The 19,706-nt window shown below is 46.0% G+C and overlaps 1 protein-coding gene across 3 annotated transcripts in view; it reads right to left on the bottom strand.

The window, feature by feature from the left end:
• Positions 1-19,706, bottom strand: part of LOC117365650 (disintegrin and metalloproteinase domain-containing protein 10-like) — a 129,255-nt gene that overhangs the window by 70,238 nt on the left and 39,311 nt on the right. For all 3 annotated transcript variants that reach the window (XM_033956263.1, XM_033956264.1, XM_033956265.1), the window contains 2 exons: positions 4,536-4,694; positions 371-456 (listed from right to left, as the gene is read on the bottom strand). In XM_033956263.1, the coding sequence (XP_033812154.1) occupies positions 371-456; positions 4,536-4,694 (245 nt within the window). The remainder of the gene's footprint in view (positions 1-370; positions 457-4,535; positions 4,695-19,706) is intronic.

Here is a 19,706-nt window from a genome sequence, read left to right as displayed (position 1 = left end):
TGTTTTAGTGCCTCCCGTGCACCCTCTTTATCATTCTGTTCTAACTTTATGCGGTTGCTCATCTTGTTAGCAGACTGAAAATCACCGCAATCCAGCTTAGCTTCCACTCTGCCCTAAGTCTTCCCTTGGACCACTCAAACAAGAGGTTAGAGGGGATATTCCTAGATGAGCAAATTTAAACGACAAGGAGTCATTCCTGACCATTTACCTCGCTTTGAATATCAATATTGTGGTTGTTATTCTGCTTTTATTATTGGTACAAGCTCAGTGAGTGAAAAGTACCCATGGTATTTGCACTAATACTAGCCATTTGATTATTGCCTTTTTAATATCTCCTAGAATATATTTTGCAATGAATTTCATACCTTACCTTTAATTTCATTTTGGAATTCTGAAAAACCTGCTGCAGTCTCAAAGCAGAACATGAAGTAGTTTCATCTTCAATGAGAGAATAATCTAAAGCACGTTCAGACATGAAAGACAGGCAGAATTATTACAGAATTCATAAATCATATGATACATCAGACTTCAAGGAAGATGAGAACACAAGAAGAGAGAACTAATATAGGGAAAGAGTAAATAGATACCATTAGAAGAAGATCATGAATTTCACGTCTCCATTCTACCTGGATTGTCAAAAAGAAGCGTAAGACTGTTTCAGGGATTTGAAGGTGGGAAGGGTAACAATTGTAACAAGGGCATGCTCATTCACTCACTTGTGTCCTGAAATTTGAGACAGTACCACGCACTGCGGACGCCAGCCTGACTTGAGAATCCGCAATTGCAATGCAAACATATAGTTTAGAAGAACACTTTAAGAACTTTCAAATAAACCAGAATAAATAAAAGAAGTCTTTTCTTCACATTGCATTACATAGGGGTTACACGATTTCCTCTACAGTATATCCTTGCACATCCTCAAAGGTTTCTATTGTTAGTCTCAGTGTACGTTATCTTATATACCTCTTTCTGAGGTTTTCCCTTGGGCCCGCCTTCTTAGTAAAGCCCTTTTCATGATGGCAAGCCTGCCAAGTGTTATCATCTGTCCAGGCTTTGCTACTCACTAATCATAACATAAGCATAAGCTCAGTGTTTCTTAATAACACTATTATTTTTATATCTCCTTTTCCTAGCCCTTATAATGGCAGTGAGGACTGCTCTCACATAACTGACTATGGGGCTCATTTTCAAAAAAAGAAAATCCAAAAGATGACAACAGGGAGATCAGTGTACACATGGCTGCATAATGTCCAATAAAAACTCCCTAAAAAAAAGCAACTCGCAGCGCTAGTTGCCAAAATCAAGACGTGTTCGGCAGGGAGTTAAAGCCTGTCTTTATCGATTTTAATTCTCTGGTATTTGTTTGAAACAATGGCCCTTAATTGACAAGAAGGTGTGACCCTTGTGAAGACCTGGTTCATGAAGTCATTCTGTCTGGATGCCTTTGTTCTACTCAAGCACCTGTCTTTATCATACCTTTTGAAAGTCCAGGTATTTTGTTGGTCTTAAGTACTGGTCTTTAAGAGTAATCTAGTCTGCTTGCAGTGGCATTCCCAGGTTCAGATTTCTTTACTATAAAATCCCAGAATCCTTTGCTTGTACTGTGGATATGCCAGCACACTAACACTGACAATCAGCACACAGTAATGTAGTGCTGACAGGGGAGACTGAATGAGTGCTGCTATTACTGTGTGTCTGAGTACCGTGTGCCAGGGGTGGGAGAATGATTGCCTAGGAGTTATTTGTTTGGGGAGGGGCTCATTTCTTTTTGTGGGTGCACACAATGGTTTTGTGGAGATAGCTGGGCATACCTGTTGAGGTGGATGATGGATGTACTTAATGCACTGGTGGTGGAGGAGCTATGAAACATGTGGAAGAGAGTGGTGAGGGAGGGCTCTGTTGAAGATACTCCCATAAGAGTATTCAGGTCCCACTCCTACTTCCTGGACCTGACAGATCGGGAATGCATCAACAGATACCTCTCTGACAGGGCTGCCATACAGGACCTGTGTGATCAGCTCAAACCCCTCCTCCACACCAAAAGGAATTATCCCAACCCTGTCCACCGCAAGGTCACTGCCTCCCTCATATTCCTGACCACCAGGACCTTCCAGTCTGTCCTAGCAGCCAACACAGACCTCACCCAGCCCACCTTCTCCAATTGCCTCACCCAGTTCCTCCCGCCCACAACAGGAAAGTATACCATTCCATGAACATGCAAGTTATGTGTGATGCCCACGGGGAAACAGCAGAAGTTTGTACCTGGTACTTTCCGCTCAAGATACCTACATAATCTAAGAGACTGCACTGAGGGAAGATCACTGGCAGCTGGCTGCTAGGTAAGCACCACAGGGATGCATTGCACTTACCCCAGACCACTGTCTTCCCTATCATTCCCTAATACTCCCTCCCTCCGGTTGGCCCCACCCCTCCTCTCTCCCTCCCCAAGATAAGCATACCTGACAATATACCTCTGTCTCCCATTCAGGGCAGGATTAATTCGTCGAGGGCCCCTAGGCACCCAAGTACACTGGGCCCCCCTGCCCCGCCCCACCCCACCATGCGCCCAGGCGGAAACAGGAAGCTGCACCAGAGGGAAGCTTTGGGCAAGCAGCACCGCTTGCACAATTACAGTTCCAGTTGCCTTTCTTACTCGCGTTGCTTGCTTGTCTTATTTTCCGTTGGTGGGGGGGGGCTGCGTTGCCGATCGGGGTGGGGCCCGCATTACAATCGGGGGGGGGGGGGACCCGTGATGCCGATTGATGCTGGAGGGGCCCATCGCCTTTTAGAAAAAACAATGTTGATGCCCTCCTTCATCGGGCCCCCCTAACCATTTTGGGCCTTAGGCACGTGCTTACTTGGCCTATTGGTTAATCCTGCCCTGCTCCCATTCTGCTTCTCCTCACAGGTAACAGAAGCTACCTCCAGTGCACCCCCAAAATGCAGAGGAGGACTACAATCGCAGACACAGGAACATCAGAGCCTGGGCCACAGACTATTCACCTCTCTATTCTGTTCCCATAGCATTTGGCAGCGGGACCACCCAGCTGTCCTTGTCTTCAGGTAAGCTGCCACCTCTGATCCCACTAAGGCCAAAAAGAAAACCAAAACTAAGCAGAGCAGATCAGCGTGCCTCTAGACAGTTTGCTTGCAGAAGAAAAACTGGAAGGGGACACCATGCTCTGCCTCCATGTGGGAGTTGCTCAAAACTGTAAGTATTTACACTTCTGCAAGTTCAGTTTGCAGAAACAGATTGATCATCATACGTACAGATCCCTGAGTGGATGTGATAGAATATTAGTAACTTACAAAAGCATAAATAAGGAGCTCCATGACTATAAATAAATTAACTCAGATGAAATTACATTTAGAACCTCATAGATCTAACAATAACATAGTAACAGTAAATGACAACAGTCCATCCAGTCTGCCCATAAGTTATACTCATTAAAAAATACATGATTAGATTAACTTGTCTCTTCTTTGATATTTCTGGGCTGTAGACTGTTCCAAATGCTGAAGTTGCTGTCCAAGCTCACTCTAGACTATCCAACCACCCCGTTGTTTGCAGGACATCTACCATAAAGTCTAGCCAGTGACATCCTCCTGTTCCATATTAGTGGAGTTCACATTGATGCCCACTCCAGCCCATCCTACACCAAATCACCATATATGGAACACAGATCATGCAGGTCTGTCCAATACCGGCCTTTGTTCTTTACTTTACATTCTTCATTTTCTAATTAGAAATCCTCTATTTTATCCCACGCTTTTTTGAATTCCATCATCGTTTCCTCTCCACCACTTCCCTCAGGTGGGCATTCCAAGCATCTACCACCTTCTCCGTGAAGAAGAATTTCCTAACGTTGTTCCTAAGTCTTCCTCCCTGTAACCTCAAATTATGCCCTCTAGTTTTACCATTTTTTCTTCTCTGGAAAAGATTTGGTTCTATATTAATACCTTTCAAGTATTTAAACATCTGTACTACATGTCCCTCCTCTCCTCCAGAGTATACATATTTAGGTCTTCCAGTCTCTTTTCTTACTTCTTTTGGTTCCAACTTCTTACCATTTTTATCACCTTCCTCTGGACCGCTTCAAGTCTTTTTATATCCTTCACCAGATACGGACTCCAAAACTGAACATAATAATCCGTGTGGCCTCACCAACGATTTATACAGGGGCATCAACACCTCCCTTCTACTGGTTACTCCTCTTTCTATACAGCCTAGCATCCTTCTGGCTGAAGCCACTGCCTTATCACACTGTTTAGATGCCTTTAGATCCTCAGAAACAATCACCCCAAGGTCCCTCTCTCCATCTGTACTTATCAGCTTCTCACCTCCCAGCACATATGGTTCCCTCTGATTTCTACCCCCCAAATGCATCACTCTGCACTTAAATAAAACCACATTTAAAAGAGAACAAAATTAACTTACAAGCAGGACACCAAACTCATAAACTTTTACTGCAATCAGGCTGTTATGTGTTCTATTCAAAAATTTATTTCAGTACATCCAATAGTGTTGTACTTACCAATATCTTTTTCGTGATAAATATAAGAATGATACGTAGAATTTTCAATCTTGGAGTGAGCTTCTGCAGGTTCAATGTAATAAGTGCCATTCTTAGTTGCTATAAGACCTTCAAATCGGCCATTCATAATGGAGCCATAGCAGGAAGAACCCTCCTCATCTAGTTGGAAAACAATATCTTTGCATCAGTTGTCATACTCTTCTGTCTATGAAATCATAGTCGATTAATGGTAACGTCGGAGGGGGGTGGACCCAGCAGACGCAGTCATCGTGGAACCTTGCCGCAACACCCTCTCCGAAGTAACTTACTTCTTCCGGAGCAGAGCCATCAGACGTACTCATCGTGGGACCTTCCTGCACCTCAGCGTGGCTGCTGACTCTGTTCCAGAGCAAGTAAATCGGAGGGGGTGCACTGGCAGCCGCACTGAGGTGCAGGTCTTTTTCAACAGTAGGGCAGCAGACGCAGTCATTGTGGAACCTTGCCGCTACTCCCTGCATCTGCCATGTCCACCCCCTCCGAAGTAACTTACTTCTTCCAAAGCAGAGCCGTCAGACGTACTCATCGTGGGATCTTCCTGCACCTCAGCATGACTGCCGACTCTACTCCAGAGTAAGTAGATCGGAGGGGGTACACCGGCAGCCACACTGAGGTGCAGGTCTTTTTCAACAGTAGGGCAGGATGTTCCGGACCCGGACCTGGACCCGGATGGCTATGCACCCCCCTAGGGCGTGTACCTGTGGTGGACTGCCCCCCCCCCCCCCCCCCTTTGGTACGCTACTGCCAGTAATGGTTTTGTTCCATTGCAGGCAAGGGGATGTAATTCTTATTTTCCCACCAAAATAGAACTAAATTTCCATACATAGAACTGGACTCAATCTGTTTATTAAAGGTCATGAAATTATCTGATAAGCCTCTACATAATCACATACTATCCTATGACCAATCTATTTATATTAGAAATAAATAGGAGCCCTAAAGTTTTATAATTACATAGAGATAATTTCTAGGGCAAATAAAGAGAACTCTGGAGAATATAACAGGTAGATTTTTCATTAATCAGAACAGTGTCTCCTGAGCACTGGGCCATGGCACACTGGTGTGCATTCAGACCTGATGTGGAGTGCTGACTTAGCTAGTTAGCACTGATATTGAGACCTAAATGGCTCCATTTAAGCAAATAGGTGAAGTTACTTCCCTGCAACAAGGTTTTCCTTGGACAGTAAGATGTGTCAGCCACACCAAACTTGGACATTTCCTCTCCTAGAGCCCAGAAAGCTTTTTCCAAGCATGTGTGAGATCTCCCACCTTCATGTTATTACTGTAGCTCCCTGAATTAGTTGAGAGCTTCTAGCCAATTAGGGGATGGAGGGTGGGTTTGTGCGGCTGGCTTATCCAGTTGTCCATAGAGAACCTCTGTTACAGTAAGCAACCTTGCTTTGTCCGTGAACAAGAAGGACACGCCAGCCATACATGGGTGACTCCCAGGTTCAGGGTTGCAGCAAATTTAATAGGCTCCACTTTAAATATGCTAGGAACTGCTATGCAATCTGTTTATGCTATGGTAGGGTGAAGCTATTATAAAAAGATCACATATTAGGCTTTGTCAGCCATGTCTCTACAAAGTGCTGCTTTTCAGGTGCACATCATTCCAGAGCTTTTCTTCTGCTTTTTGAGTCAGTCAGAGCTGAAAAATGCTATAATTTGATTGTTCTGTAGTGACAATTATGTGATTTAGCTGTGATTTTTTTTTTTTTTTTACTGTGTTTAAATATCTATGATAGCAAGTGAACGTTTGCTCCAGACTCACTGTTAATTGTGTTCCCATATGAAGAAATGTGGCCTTAATCCTAGAAGTACAAGCCATCAATTTATGCTGCTGAAAATAATTTATCTTTATTGAATTTTGTTATGGAAAAATTCAACTGCAGTTTAGACCTCATTATCATCTACATATCCAATATGTAAAATAATAAACAAACACTAGATAGGGTTTTGGTTTTTTTTTAATCCAGTCACATCTCCTTACGAGAGGCATAGAGGGATATGGGTGACTAAAATTATGCCAGATGTATACCTGGCTAGACCTCCGCGTGGGTGGATCGCCAGACTTGATAGACTGAAGGTCTGATCCGGAGATGGCAGTTCTTATGTTCAATCAAATGTATACTATTCTTTTTTCGGAAGAAGTCCAGCAAAAGAAAAGTTTTTAACTGTGGTATGTTCAGTTTTTGCTATCATCATCCTTCTGATCTTTCCTTTCTCTTCACATTACACTGCTCAAGATATTGTGACCAAAAGCCATATTCTCTGTTGTCTGTTAGTTCAAAAATCAGTGGCAAACAAAGGTGTTGGAAAAGGACCAAGTGGCTGTCTGCAAATCTCCATTATGGGAGTGTGTCATAAGTTTGCTATGCTATGATGGTTGACAGCTTTCTAAAATGGTGGGCATTAGAGAATGACACGGGGAGCGATCCCCGCAGGGAGCCGCGGTGTGGCTGCGGTTTGGCTGTGGGCTATGGAGACTCCATAGCCAAATTGCCGCAGACATGGGGACAAAAGTTTTCACTGCCCGCAAAAACGGTGAAAAGATTTGTCCCCGCAGGCAAATGTACCCCCTTCTATGTACTGCTATTTACCTTGTCTTCACCGTGTGTCTTTGGTTCGGGACCGGGTGTCATATTTTTTCCGGCCGCCATGTTTGTCTCCGCCATGTGGTCTGTCTCCTCCAACTCTCTACCCGACTTGCACGTTGCCGCATTGACTCTGCCCCCTAATATACAGGCTCTTCATTGGTCAGTTCTTTTTGCTCAAAGAAGGGAACCAATCGCTACTGCTGCACCTGATATTTAATGGGTTGTAGTGCAGCAGTAGCGATTGGATTTCGGAGCCGAGCCCAGGATTTGAATTTTGTTTGCAGTCGCTGCCTCGATTGGATTCACTCATTTCACTAGGAGGAGCTGAAAGCCTGAAAACTTCGTCAGGTACAAGTAAGTGTTCTCCCTGGCTGATTTAGATGACCGCCCAGCTAATCCTGCTCCTTCTCAGGCTGACTCGCCGCCGAAAATTTTGTTTGACGCCTGCCTTTTTTTTTTTTTGCTGGCTTCCCTTCTCTTCCCTCCGAAACCAGAAGTAGCATCCCGGGGGGGGGGGGGGGGGGGGAGAGAAGAGAAGGGAAGCCAGCACGCACACAATAGAGCCCCGGAGGGAAGCTTACAACTTGCTGCTTTTACTTGCTTCGGGCCTTCCTCGCTGCCGGGTCCTGCCTTCGCGGAAACAGAAAGTAGGCAGGATCCGGCAACGAGGAAGGCCCGAAGCAAGTAAAAGCAAAAGTGTAGTGGTATACCATTTGAGAAAACCAAACGCATGGACATCAGACCCGATTCTGCTTGCTCTTTTAAAGCTCCGATCCAAGCAACCTTGGTGCCTATTGTGGAAGATAAAGTGGTCAGCCAGTAAGAATGAAATCAAGAAAGTTCAAGTTTAGTCAAGCTGTGATTTGAACTTTATAGGTATTTGTTTTTCATCCTTTAACTGGCAGGCAGAAGGATGCTCCATTTATTAATCTTGCAGAGTCTGATACAGGAAAAGCTAGAAGTGTATCAGGATTTAAGGAGCTTGGGGTGTGCAAATCTACTTAATGCAGAGATTACAGTAAAACAAAATCACTTTTCTATTTCACTGCAGCTCTATGAGGTTCTTTTGCCCTTAGCTATAGTCAAATGATGGACAGGAATATGTTTATTTCATTTAAGTTAAGGGAAAACAATATTTTTTCTGAGTATCCTTTAAATAATGGTTCACAAATTAATTCAGCCTGTTTTAAGGCTGGGTTTTGTTTTTCACATTATTGCTTCTGTTTTTATAATCCTTAAAAAAAATAAGGGGCAATTCTCCAAGTGGGTTCTTCCTCGTAGGCACCCTGAGACTGTACAGGGAATGCCTATTCTATAGCAATGAATGGGCTCCCAGAGGTTCCTTTACAGAATGGTAGCATATAGCCTTAGATTCAGGCGCCTTACAGTTAAAGCAGCCATAGAGCTGACGTAACTAAGCATGTCCACTTGTGGGAGAAATGATTTTATTTTCAGTTTAGTGATCAAAATGTGTCTGTTTTGAGAATTTATATCTGCTGTCTATATTTTGCACTATGGCCCCCTTTTACTAAATTGCAATAGCGGTTTTTAGCACAGGGAGCCTATGATCATCGAAAGCAGTGCAGGGCATTCAACGCATCTCCCTGCACTAAAAACCGCTATTGCGATTTAGTAAAAGGGGAGGGGGTATATTTGTCTATTTTTGTACAGTTGTTCCTGAGGTGACATTGCATAAAATCATCTGCCTTGACCTCTTTGAAAACCTGCGGAATATATATGGGGTGGGGGAAGATTAGTGATAGAAAAATTGTATGACTTTTTTGAAACATTATCACCTCAGAAGGCTGCTGTTAATGAGGTGGATAGCTATCTTTGTTCTACTGATGTTGATGCTGATGTTTTAAGATTTTGGAGAAATAAACAAGAATGCTGGCCAAAATTAGCAAAAGTTGCACAAGGGATACTGTGCTTTCCAGCTACCAGCACATCTTCAGAGAGGGCATTCTCTATTGCAGGAAAGACTGTGGAAGAAAGGAGAACTAGACTGAATCCAGAGATTGTGGATGATTTGTTGTTCATCCACGGGTTAAAAAATAAGGACAATTAAAAGTACAGGTTGTGTTTTGTTTTTGTATAGTTAACTAAGTTGTAAAGTTGTAAAGAATGTTTCCTTTATACGTTAATAAAGATAAGTATATAAAATCATACCTGTTTGAGGCTTTTATGCATGCTGCGATGACGGTGACGGGGCGGTGAATGGGATGGCAGTGGCGGTGACGGGGCGGTGAAGGGAATGGCGGTGACGGGGCGGTGCAGAGGATAGTCGGCCGGGGACGAGGTGGTGACGGGGACAAATTTTTTCCCCGTGTCATTCTCTAGTGGGCATGAGCCTTATTTGTAAGACTATTTCCTGCGAGATGGGAGCAACGAGATATGAATTCAAAAATCCATGTCAATATGGTTCTTTTCTTACTGGCTTTCCTAGTTTATTATAGTCATGTGAAACAAATAGTTTGAAGTTTTCATCATCTCTTTGGTCTTGCAAGATAAATTTCAAGTGCCCACACACAGTCCAAATGTCTGTTTCTCTTGGTCATTCTGAGGATTTGGAAAGAGAGAAGGCAGTTCAATCTATTGGTTAATATGAAAAGGTAAAGCCATTTTATGTAGAAATTTTGGAGAGTACTTTATCTTGTCCAAGTTGTGTGTAAGGAGAAGTGTCTACTAGTGCTTGTAGCTAACTCACATTTTTCTCTGTCTGTCCTGTTAGGCTCACAATCTATCTAATGTACCTGGGGCAATGGGGGATTAGGTGACTTGCCAGGGTCACAAGGAGCAGCATCTCTTGTTCCTTGATCTTTTCTGAAACCAGCCTGAACTTTGAGTAGTTCTTGCTCAACGTATGATTGTAGCCTTCATTGTATTATTTTCAGCAATATTTTGCTGGCGTGTGGAATTAATGCAATTGTTCTGTAGTGGTTACAGTCCTTGGCATCACCTTCTTTGGTATAGGTATGAACAGTGATCTTCACCAATTGGTTGGCCATGCTTTTTCCTTCCGAATCTGTTGACACAGTCGAGTGAGGGCCATGATAGCACCTTCTGAGCCTTTGATTAATTCAACTGGAATACCGTCGATACCAGGTGACTTGTTTTTCAATAAAGCTTTAATTGCTACTATGACTTCTTTTAAAATATCTGGGTTTTCTTTGGCGTTAGTTTTCAGTTCAATTTCCCCAGTGTTATCTTCATTACCTTTTTTTGTACAAATTTTCTGTATATTCTTTTAATCTCTTTTTAATGCTTTCTGGGTCATTCAGTATCATTTCATTGACATCTCTGCAGCAGAAATTCCAGCCTCAACTGGGGATGCTTAATTTCTTAAAATACTGTTTACATGTTCCAATTCAATTTTCTGACAAATATTCTTTAGCTATCGTTCTTTGTCTTGCCGAACTTGATGTTGAAATACTCGGTTCATTTGTGATACTTTTCCTCTATCACCGGAAAGTTTTGCATATCTTCTATGTTCTGCTACTTTTCTGGTTTCTTCTGAGATACAAGGCGATTTCTTGGATTTCTTTCTCTTCTGGAGGGGAGTGAATTACATTTTATATAACATAACAACATAACAAATCATTTCTATGCTGCATAACTGGAAAATTCAATGCGATTACAAATATTAACAAAACAGTATCGGTGAGGAAAAGTTGATTAGTTAGCAAACAGATGTGTTTTCAGTTGCTTTCGAAAATGATGATAAGACTTGGAGTTCAACAACAGAGGTTATAGTTCCTTATCCCAGTAAGCTGCCTGGTAAGAAAGTAAACATTGAAGATGTTTTTTTATAACGTCAACCTTTGATTGATGGAAAATTAAAGAGACTATGGTAGCGCCGTGGGCATTTAGATTGAACAAAGGAGAATAATTCAGATAGATAAATCGGTGCCATGCCAAAGAGCACTTTATAACAAAGACAATCAAACTTAAATTTGACTCAGGCTTCTGTTGGAAGCCAGTGCATTTCTCATACAGCAGGAATAGGAATTAGCACATGCAGAATCATAGGTGCCAGCTCTGTTGGTGCCTGAGCACCCATAATATTTTTTTCCTGTAAGTCTGGAGATCTGTGGTAGCAAGCTCCATGCTGCACAGCTACAGGAAACCATAGGAAGGAAGTGCTTCTATATCCTAGTTACTACTCCCGTCTACCCCTGAAGCCTGCTAATAAGAAGCAACTAGCAGGGAAGAAATACTCCACAGAATAGAATTTGGTCACTCTTCAATGAAGGTACTTGACAAATTATCAAAGGCAAGGAAATAACATTCCAGATGAAGATCAGACATGTCCATGCATGCATTTTCTAAGTGCTTAATTATGGATGCGAAAGCTGGACACTACAGAGACAAGACAGAAAGATTTACTCATGTGAGATGGAGAAGCACAGTTACTTACCGTAATAGGTGTTATCCAGGGACAGCAGGCAGATATTCTTAACGCATGGGTGACGTCACCGACGGAGCCCCGGTACGGACACTTTTAACTAGAAAGTTCTAGTTGGCCGCACCGCGCATGCGCGAGTGCCTTCCCGCTCGACGGAGGAGAGCGTGGTCCCCAGTTAAGATAAGCCAGCTAAGAAGCCAACCCGGGGAGGAGGGTGGGACGTAAGAATATCTGCCTGCTGTCCCTGGATAACACCTGTTACGGTAAGTAACTGTGCTTTATCCCAGGACAAGCAGGCAGCATATTCTTAACGCATGGGTGACCTCCAAGCTAACAGAGAGGGAGGAGGGATGATTGGCCATTAGAAAAATAAATTATGTAGCACAGATTGGCCGAAGTGTCCATCCCGTCTGGAGAAGGTATCCAGACAGTAGTGAGTAGTGAACGTGTGAACTGTGGCAACCTTGCAGATTTCCTCGATGGGAGTGGAACGGAGGAAAGCCACAGAAGCAGCCATAGCTCTGACCCTGTGGGCCATGACAGCACCTTCCAGTGAAAGACCGGCCCGAGCATAACAGAACGCAATGCAGGCAGCAAGCCAGTTGGAAAGCGTCTGTTTAGAGACAGGACGACCCAGACGGTTAGGGTCGAAGGACAAAAAGAGCTGAGAGGACGAGCGGTGATCCCTGGTACGGTCAAGGTAGTATGCAAGGGCACGCTTACAGTCCAGCGTGTGCAACGCCTGTTCCCCAGGATGAGAATGGGGCTTAGGGAAAAAGACAGGCAACACAATGGATTGGTTAAGGTGAAATTCCGAGACCACCTTGGGAAGGAATCTAGGATGGGTACGCAGAACCACCTTGTCATGGTGAAAAACAGTGAAAGGTGGGTCGGCAACCAGTGCATGCAGCTCACTAACTCTCCTGGCAGAGGTGATGGCAATGAGGAAAAGCACCTTCCAGGTTAGAAATTTGAGTGAAGTTGTGGCAAGAGGCTCAAAAGGAGGTTTCATGAGGGCTGATAAAACCACATTCAGGTCCCAGACGACTGGAGGAGGCTTGAGAGGTGGTTTGACATTGAAAAGGCCTCTCATGAATCGAGAAACCAGGGGATGAGCCGTGAGAGGTTTTCCGAGGATAGGCTCATGAAACGCTGTGATGGCACTAAGGTGGACTCTGATTGAGGTAGACTTGAGGCCAGCGTCGGACAGAGAGAGCAAATAGTCCAGTACAGTTTCCACCGCCAAAGAGGTGGGATCGTGGTGATGTAGGAGACACCAAGAGGAGAACCGGGTCCACTTCTGATGGTAACATTGGAGGGTGGCTGGTTTCCTGGAGGCATCCAAAATGCGACGGACAGGCTGAGACAGATTCTCTGGAGAGGTCAGCCCGAGAGAAACCAAGCTGTCAGGTGGAGCGAGGACAGATTGGGATGCAGTAGAGGCTGATGCTGCTGTGTAAGTAGAGTAGGAAACACAGGAAGAGGAATGGGTTCTCTGGAGCTGAGCTGGAGCAGGAGGGAGAACCAGTGTTGACGAGGCCACCGAGGGGCGATGAGAATCATGGTGGCTCTATCCCTGCAGAGTTTGAATAACGTCCACAACATCAGAGGCAGTGGAGGAAAGGCATAAAGGAACCGATCCGTCCAGTTGAGCAGGAATGCATCCGGGGCCAGACGATGCGGGGAGAAGAGTCTGGAACAGAAGTGGGGCAGCTGCATAGAGGTCCACCTGAGGAGTGCCCCACCGAGCAAAGATGGAGTGGAGTGTGGGAGGATCTAGCGTCCATTTGTGAGGTTGAAGGACGCGGCTGAGATTGTCGGCCAGGGAGTTCTGTTCGCCCTGGATGTAGATCGCCTTGAGGAAGAGACTGTGGGCAGTGGCCCAGGTCCAGATGCGGATGGCCTCCTGACAGAGGAGGGGGGATCCGGTGCCGCCTTGCTTGTTTATGTAGTACATGGCGACTTGGTTGTCTGTGCACAGGAGAAGAACCTGAGGGTAGAGAAGGTGCTGGAAGGCCTTGAGAGCATAGAACATGGCTCTGAGCTCCAGGAAATTGATGTGATGTTGACGCTCCTGAGGAGTCCAGAGTCCCTGGGTGCGAAGATCTCCCATGTGAGCTCCCCATGCATAGGGGGAAGCATCCGTGGTTATGATCGTGAAGTGAGGGGGTAGATGAAAGAGTAGACCCCTGGAAAGATTGGAGGAGTTCAACCACCATTGAAGAGATCGCTGAAGAGACGATGTCACAGAGATGGGATGAGAAAGAGGCTCCGTGGTCTGTGACCATTGGTTGGCTAGAGTCCATTGAGGTGTCCTGAGGTGGAGTCGCACCAGAGGAAGCACATGGACCGTCGAGGCCATGTGGCCCAGGAGGACCATCATCTGCCGAGCTGGGATGGAATGATGAAGGAGCACCTGACGACAGAGGTGGAGCAGGGTCCGTTGTCGGTCGGAGGGGAGAAACGCCCTCATCAGAGTGGTGTCGAGAACTGCGCCAATGAACTGAAGTCGCTGTATGGGAAGCAGGTACGACTTGGGGTAGTTGATCTCGAACCCCAGGAGATGGAGGAAAGAGATGGTGTGTTGAGTGGCTTGTAGCACAAGCGGAGACGTAGGTGCTTTCACCAACCAATCGTCCAAGTAGGGGAACACCTGGAGGTTGTGAGACCTGAGGAAGGCCGCCACCACAATAAGGCACTTGGTGAACACCCTGGGCGATGATGCGAGGCCAAAGGGTAGCACTTTGTACTGATAGTGACGGTGCTGGATCTGAAACCGTAGGTAGCGACGTGAAGTCGGATTGATTGGAATGTGAGTGTAGGCCTCTTTGAGGTCTAGGGAACATAGCCAGTCGTGTTGCGAGAGAAGAGGGTAAAGCGTGGCAAGGGAGAGCATTCTGAACTTTTCCTTGACCAGACACTTGTTGAGGTCCCGGAGATCGAGGATGGGACGAAGGTCTCCTGTCTTCTTGGGAACCAGGAAGTAGCGGGAGTAGAATCCCTGACCCCTTTGGTCTGAGGGCACCTCTTCGATGGCATTGAGAAGAAGGAGGGATTGGACCTCCCTCAGGAGGAGGAGGGATTGGGAGGAGTGAGAAGCAGACTCTATAGGAGGATTGTCTGGTGGAAGAGTCTGGAAGTTGAGAGAGTAGCCGTGGCGAATGATGTTGAGGACCCACTGGTCCGAAGTGATGACCTCCCAACGGCTGAGGAAGAGATGGAGGCGTCCTCCGATAGGCTGAGGAAGAGGCAGCGATGGTGGGAGACTGGCTATGCCCTGGAGGAAAGAGTCAAAAGGGTTGAGACGGTTTTGAGGAAGGAAGAGGCTTGGCAGGTTGATGAGACTGGGACCGAGCCTGAGGTTGATGCTGGTGACGAGGACGGCGAGGTTGCTGTTGAGGCGGGTTGAGAGGTCTGGCCGAGAACCTGCGCTGATAGGAAGACTGCTGTCTGTAGGGGCGAGCAGGTGGAGTCTTCTTTTTAGGTTTGACCAGAATATCCCACCTGGTTTCGTGGGCTGAGAGTTTCTGGGTAGTCGAGTCCAGGGACTCCCCGAAGAGTTCGTCACCAAGACAAGGTGCGTTAGCCAGGTGGTCTTGGTGGTTAATGTCAAGGTCAGAGACTCTCAGCCAGGCCAAACGGCGCATAGCAACAGCCATGGCAGATGCTCGAGAGGTCAGCTCAAACGAGTCATAAATGGAGCGAACCATGAACTTCCTGAGTTGGAGTAGGCTGGAAAGTTGCTGCTGGAAGAGGGGGACCTTACGTTCAGGAAGGTATTTTTGTAAGGAGGAGAGTTGTTGCACCAGATGCTTCATGTAGAAGGAGAAGTGGAAGGTGTAATTGTTTGCTCTATTGGCTAACATTGCATTTTGGAAAAGGCGCTTACCAAACTTATCCATAGTTTTTCCCTCTCTGCCAGGAGGGGTGGAGGCATAGACACTGGAACCCTGAGATTTCTTCAAGGTGGACTCCACCAGGAGAGATTCGTGGGGCAATTGAGGCTTGTCAAACCCTGGGATTGGAATGACCCGGTACAAGCTATCCAGTTTGCGAGGGGATCTGGGAAGGGGGAGTCTCCCAGTTTTTATAAAAAGTTTCCCGTAAGATGTCGTGGACGGGCAACTTCAGAAATTCCTTGGGAGGTTGCTCAAAGTCTAGGGCATCGAGAAAAGCCTGAGACTTTTTAGAGTCGGACTCTAAGGGGATAGAAAGAGCTGTTGACATCTCCCTAAGGAATTTGGAGAAAGAGGACTGTTCCGGTTTTGAAACGGTGTCAGTCATAGAGGGTTCTTCGTCGGTCGACGAAGTGTCCTCTTCGGTACCGTACGGGGAGTCTTCCCATAAGTCCGGGTCCCTAATGTCGGGGTGTGCACGTCGGGACATCGGTGTGGAAGGCTCGGCATGGCGGGTCTTAGAGAGGGACTTGCCTGAGCGCACCGAGGTGGTACCGGGAGAGGAAGACCGGTGTCGTTCCTGGGACCGGGAAGGGTCGGCAGCAGCATGGGTATGCACAGTAGGTGGTTCAGCCGAGAGCACCGGCATGGAAGTATTAATCGGTACCGAGGGGGTCGACACTGATGGGACAGTGCAAGGCTCGGACCGGTCCTGTACCGGAAGGTGCGGGGCCAGCAACGCCGGCAACAGTTGTTGTAGTTGTTGCTGCAGCTGCTCCTGTAATTGGGTTTGGAGTATGGTCGCGATGCGGTCATCCAGGGGAGGCACCGGTACCGCTTTTTTCTACTTCGGTACCATAGGTGCTGCTCTACGCTCCAGCGATGAGGAGGCCGATGACGAGGCACTCACCGATATCGGAGCGGAGCGTTTACGGGGTCGGTGTGTTGCCGTAAGGGTCGGCGTCGCGACCGTGGCAGGAGGGCGTTCTAGGGAAGTGGAAGGCTTCTTAGCCGGCTTACCTGGGCCCAGCGACCCCGAAGAAAGATCCGGTGGCGTCGATGTCGTCGGTGCCGACTTTTGAGGTGCCGTCGACGTCGTGGCAGGTTCCATGGCAGATCCGGTACCGAACAGAATATTTTGCTGGATCTGCCTATTTTTTAATGTGCGCTTTTTAAGCGTAGCACAGCGGGTGCAGGTGTCAGCCCGATGCTCTGGACGCAAGCACTGCAGGCACCAATTGTGCGGGTCGGTGAGAGAGATCGGGCGTGCACACCGCTGGCACTTCTTAAAGCCCGGTTGAGGGGGCATGAAGGGAAATACGGCCTCTGCAAAATCGAATCCGGAGGCCTGGATGGTGGCAACAGGCCCCGCCGGGGCCGGCCAGAAAAATATAGAAAACTCGACGAGTTTTTTTTTTTTGAAAGTAAAAATAAGGAATCAGAAAAGAAAGAGAATAAAACCGAAAAAATTTTATGCGAGCGGGAAGGCAGAAAACTCGTTTTCAACGGCCGTTGAAAAAACATGCGTCTTCTTCGCTCCGCGGAAACGAAGAAACTGGGGACCACGCTCTCCTCCGTCGAGCGGGAAGGCACTCGCGCATGCGCGGTGCGGCCAACTAGAACTTTCTAGTTAAAAGTGTCCGTACCGGGGCTCCGTCGGTGACGTCACCCATGCGTTAAGAATATGCTGCCTGCTTGTCCTGGGATAAAGGATTTTATGTATGTCATGGACCGCCAGAAGAACTAACAAATCAATTCTGGAAGAGATCAAACCAGCTATGTCACTCGAAGCCCAGATGATGAAGTTACAATTGTCTTATTTTGGTCATACTGTCAGAAAAGAAAGATCATTGGAGAAGGACATCATGTTTGGAAAGATCAATGGAACCAGGCAAAGAAGGTGACAGACTGAGTTTGAATTCAAGAAAGCCTGGGATAGGCACGTGGGATCTCTTAGAGAGAGGAAGAGATAATGGTTACTGTGGATGGGCAGACTGGATGGGCCATTTGGCCTTTATCTACCACCATGTTTCTATGACCTGCAGTCAGATGGCTGGACACATTGATAACAACCATGGGGATGACACTGGAGGACCTTACCGGACTAGCACAAAACTGATTTCTTTTTAGATCTGTAATTCATCAAGTTGTAGCGGTAACAGATCCAACATAGAGAATGACACGGTGACAAAATTCATCACCGTTCCCGTCCCCGTGGATAACCGCGGGAAACCATCTTCATGTCATTCTTTAAAGAGAGAGGGAAGAATCAGAGTACGAATGGCCACAACCACTGACCCACAAGCTTTGCTTTGAAGAATGCTGGTGTAGAAGGACGGAGGTTGAAATAGACACTAGAAAATGACATGGGATTATTTCCCGCGGGGACGGGAACAGTGATGAATTTTGTCACCGTGTCATTCTCTAATTCCAACGCTCATAGGAATTCTATGGGGTTAATGCAAAAGAACATATAAACCAAATGAACACAGAACATATGAAATTCCACAGCAGAATATCCTGAACAAATATGCTACACAATAGTACCGCAATATATTTATATACAACTTATAGCCTAAGTGGTTTACATTCAGGTACTCAAGCATTTTCCCTATCTGTCCTAGTGGGCTCCCAATCTGATTAATATACCTGGGGCAGTGGATGATTAAGTAACTTGCACAGAGTCACAAGGAGCAGCATGGGGTTTGAACCCACAAATAAAACAATCGATCAAGCATGGTCCCTACTAAAAAATACCATCATCAAAGCACAGAATCTCTACATTCCGCAGATATCCAAAGGAAGACGAAACAAGAACAAAGGAGAACCAGCTTGGCTAACTAAAGGGGTGAAGGATGCGGTAAAGGATAAGAGGGACTCATTCAAAAAATGGAAACGCGAACAAACAACAGAGGCCTGGAACAGTCACAAGGTCGACCAGAAGAAATGTCACAAGGAGGTAAGAGATGCCAAAACGGCCTATGAGGAAAAGATAGCGCAAGAAGCCAAAAACTTCAAGCCCTTTTTTAGATATATAAAAGGGAAAAAACCAGCAAGAGAGGCAGTAGGCCCTCTTGATGACCAAGGAATGAAAGGGTGCATTAAAGAAGACAAACAGATTGCAGAAAGGTTAAATTCATTCTTTGCCTCTGTCTTTACTAATGAGGATACTACAACAATGCCAGAAACAAAGAGGGTATTCAGGGGAGACATAGAGGATAGCCTCACCTCAGTTGACAAACTAAAAAGTGACAAATCCCCTGGACCGGATGGAATTCACCCGAGAGTATTAAAGGAGCTTAAGGTAGAAATTGGAGAACTATTACAAACCCTAGCTAACATATCAATTAGAACCGGGCAAATACCAGATGACTGGAAGACAGCGAATGTCATCCCAATCTTAAAAAAAGGATCAAGAGGAGAACCAGGAAATTATAAACCTGTGAGTCTTACGTCGGTTCCTGGGAAGATGGACGAAGCACTAATCAAGGATAGCATAGTGCAACATCTGGAAAATCACGACCTGATGAGAAATAGTCAACACGGCTTCAGGAAGGGGAAGTCATGTTTGACAAATTTACTTAAATTTTTTGAGAAGGTGAACAAACTAATCGACAGAGGAGACCCGGTGGATATAATTTATTTGGACTTCCAGAAAGCGTTCGACAAGGTCCCGCACACAAGGCTTATGAGGAAACTACAAAGTCACGAAATAGAGGGGGGACGTGCTCAGATGGATAGACAAATGGCTAGAAAACAGATTGCAGAGGGTAAGCATAAATGGGAAATTCTCGGACTGGGAGAAGGTGACTAACGGCGTGCCCCAGGGCTCGGTTCTTGGGCCCATCTTATTCAATATCTTCATAAATGACCTGGAGGAGGAAACAACAAGCAACATAATCAAGTTTGCAGATGATACAAAGATATGTTGGACAGTTGGGTCACAAAAGGACATAGAAGATCTCCAGAAGGATCTAAACCAGCTGGAGGAATGAGCGGAAAAGTGGCAGATGAAGTTTAACATAGACAAATGCAAGGTGATGCACCTGGGTAAGAAAAATAGGGAACATGAATATAAAATGTTAGGTGTAACATTGGGCACAAGCGAACAAGAAAGGGACCTGGGGGTGCTGATAGACAGGAACCTGAAGCCATCGGCTCAATGCGCAGCAGTGGCAAAGAAAGCAAACAGAATGTTGGGCATGATAAAGAAGGGGATCACGAGTAGTTCGGCGGC

The sequence above is a fragment of the Geotrypetes seraphini genome, chromosome 8 (genome assembly GCF_902459505.1).
Source record: "Geotrypetes seraphini chromosome 8, aGeoSer1.1, whole genome shotgun sequence".
Classification (NCBI taxonomy): domain Eukaryota; kingdom Metazoa; phylum Chordata; class Amphibia; order Gymnophiona; family Dermophiidae; genus Geotrypetes; species Geotrypetes seraphini.
The sequence above is the reverse complement of the archived record's forward strand: the minus strand, read 5'-3'. Positions and strand labels throughout refer to the sequence as shown.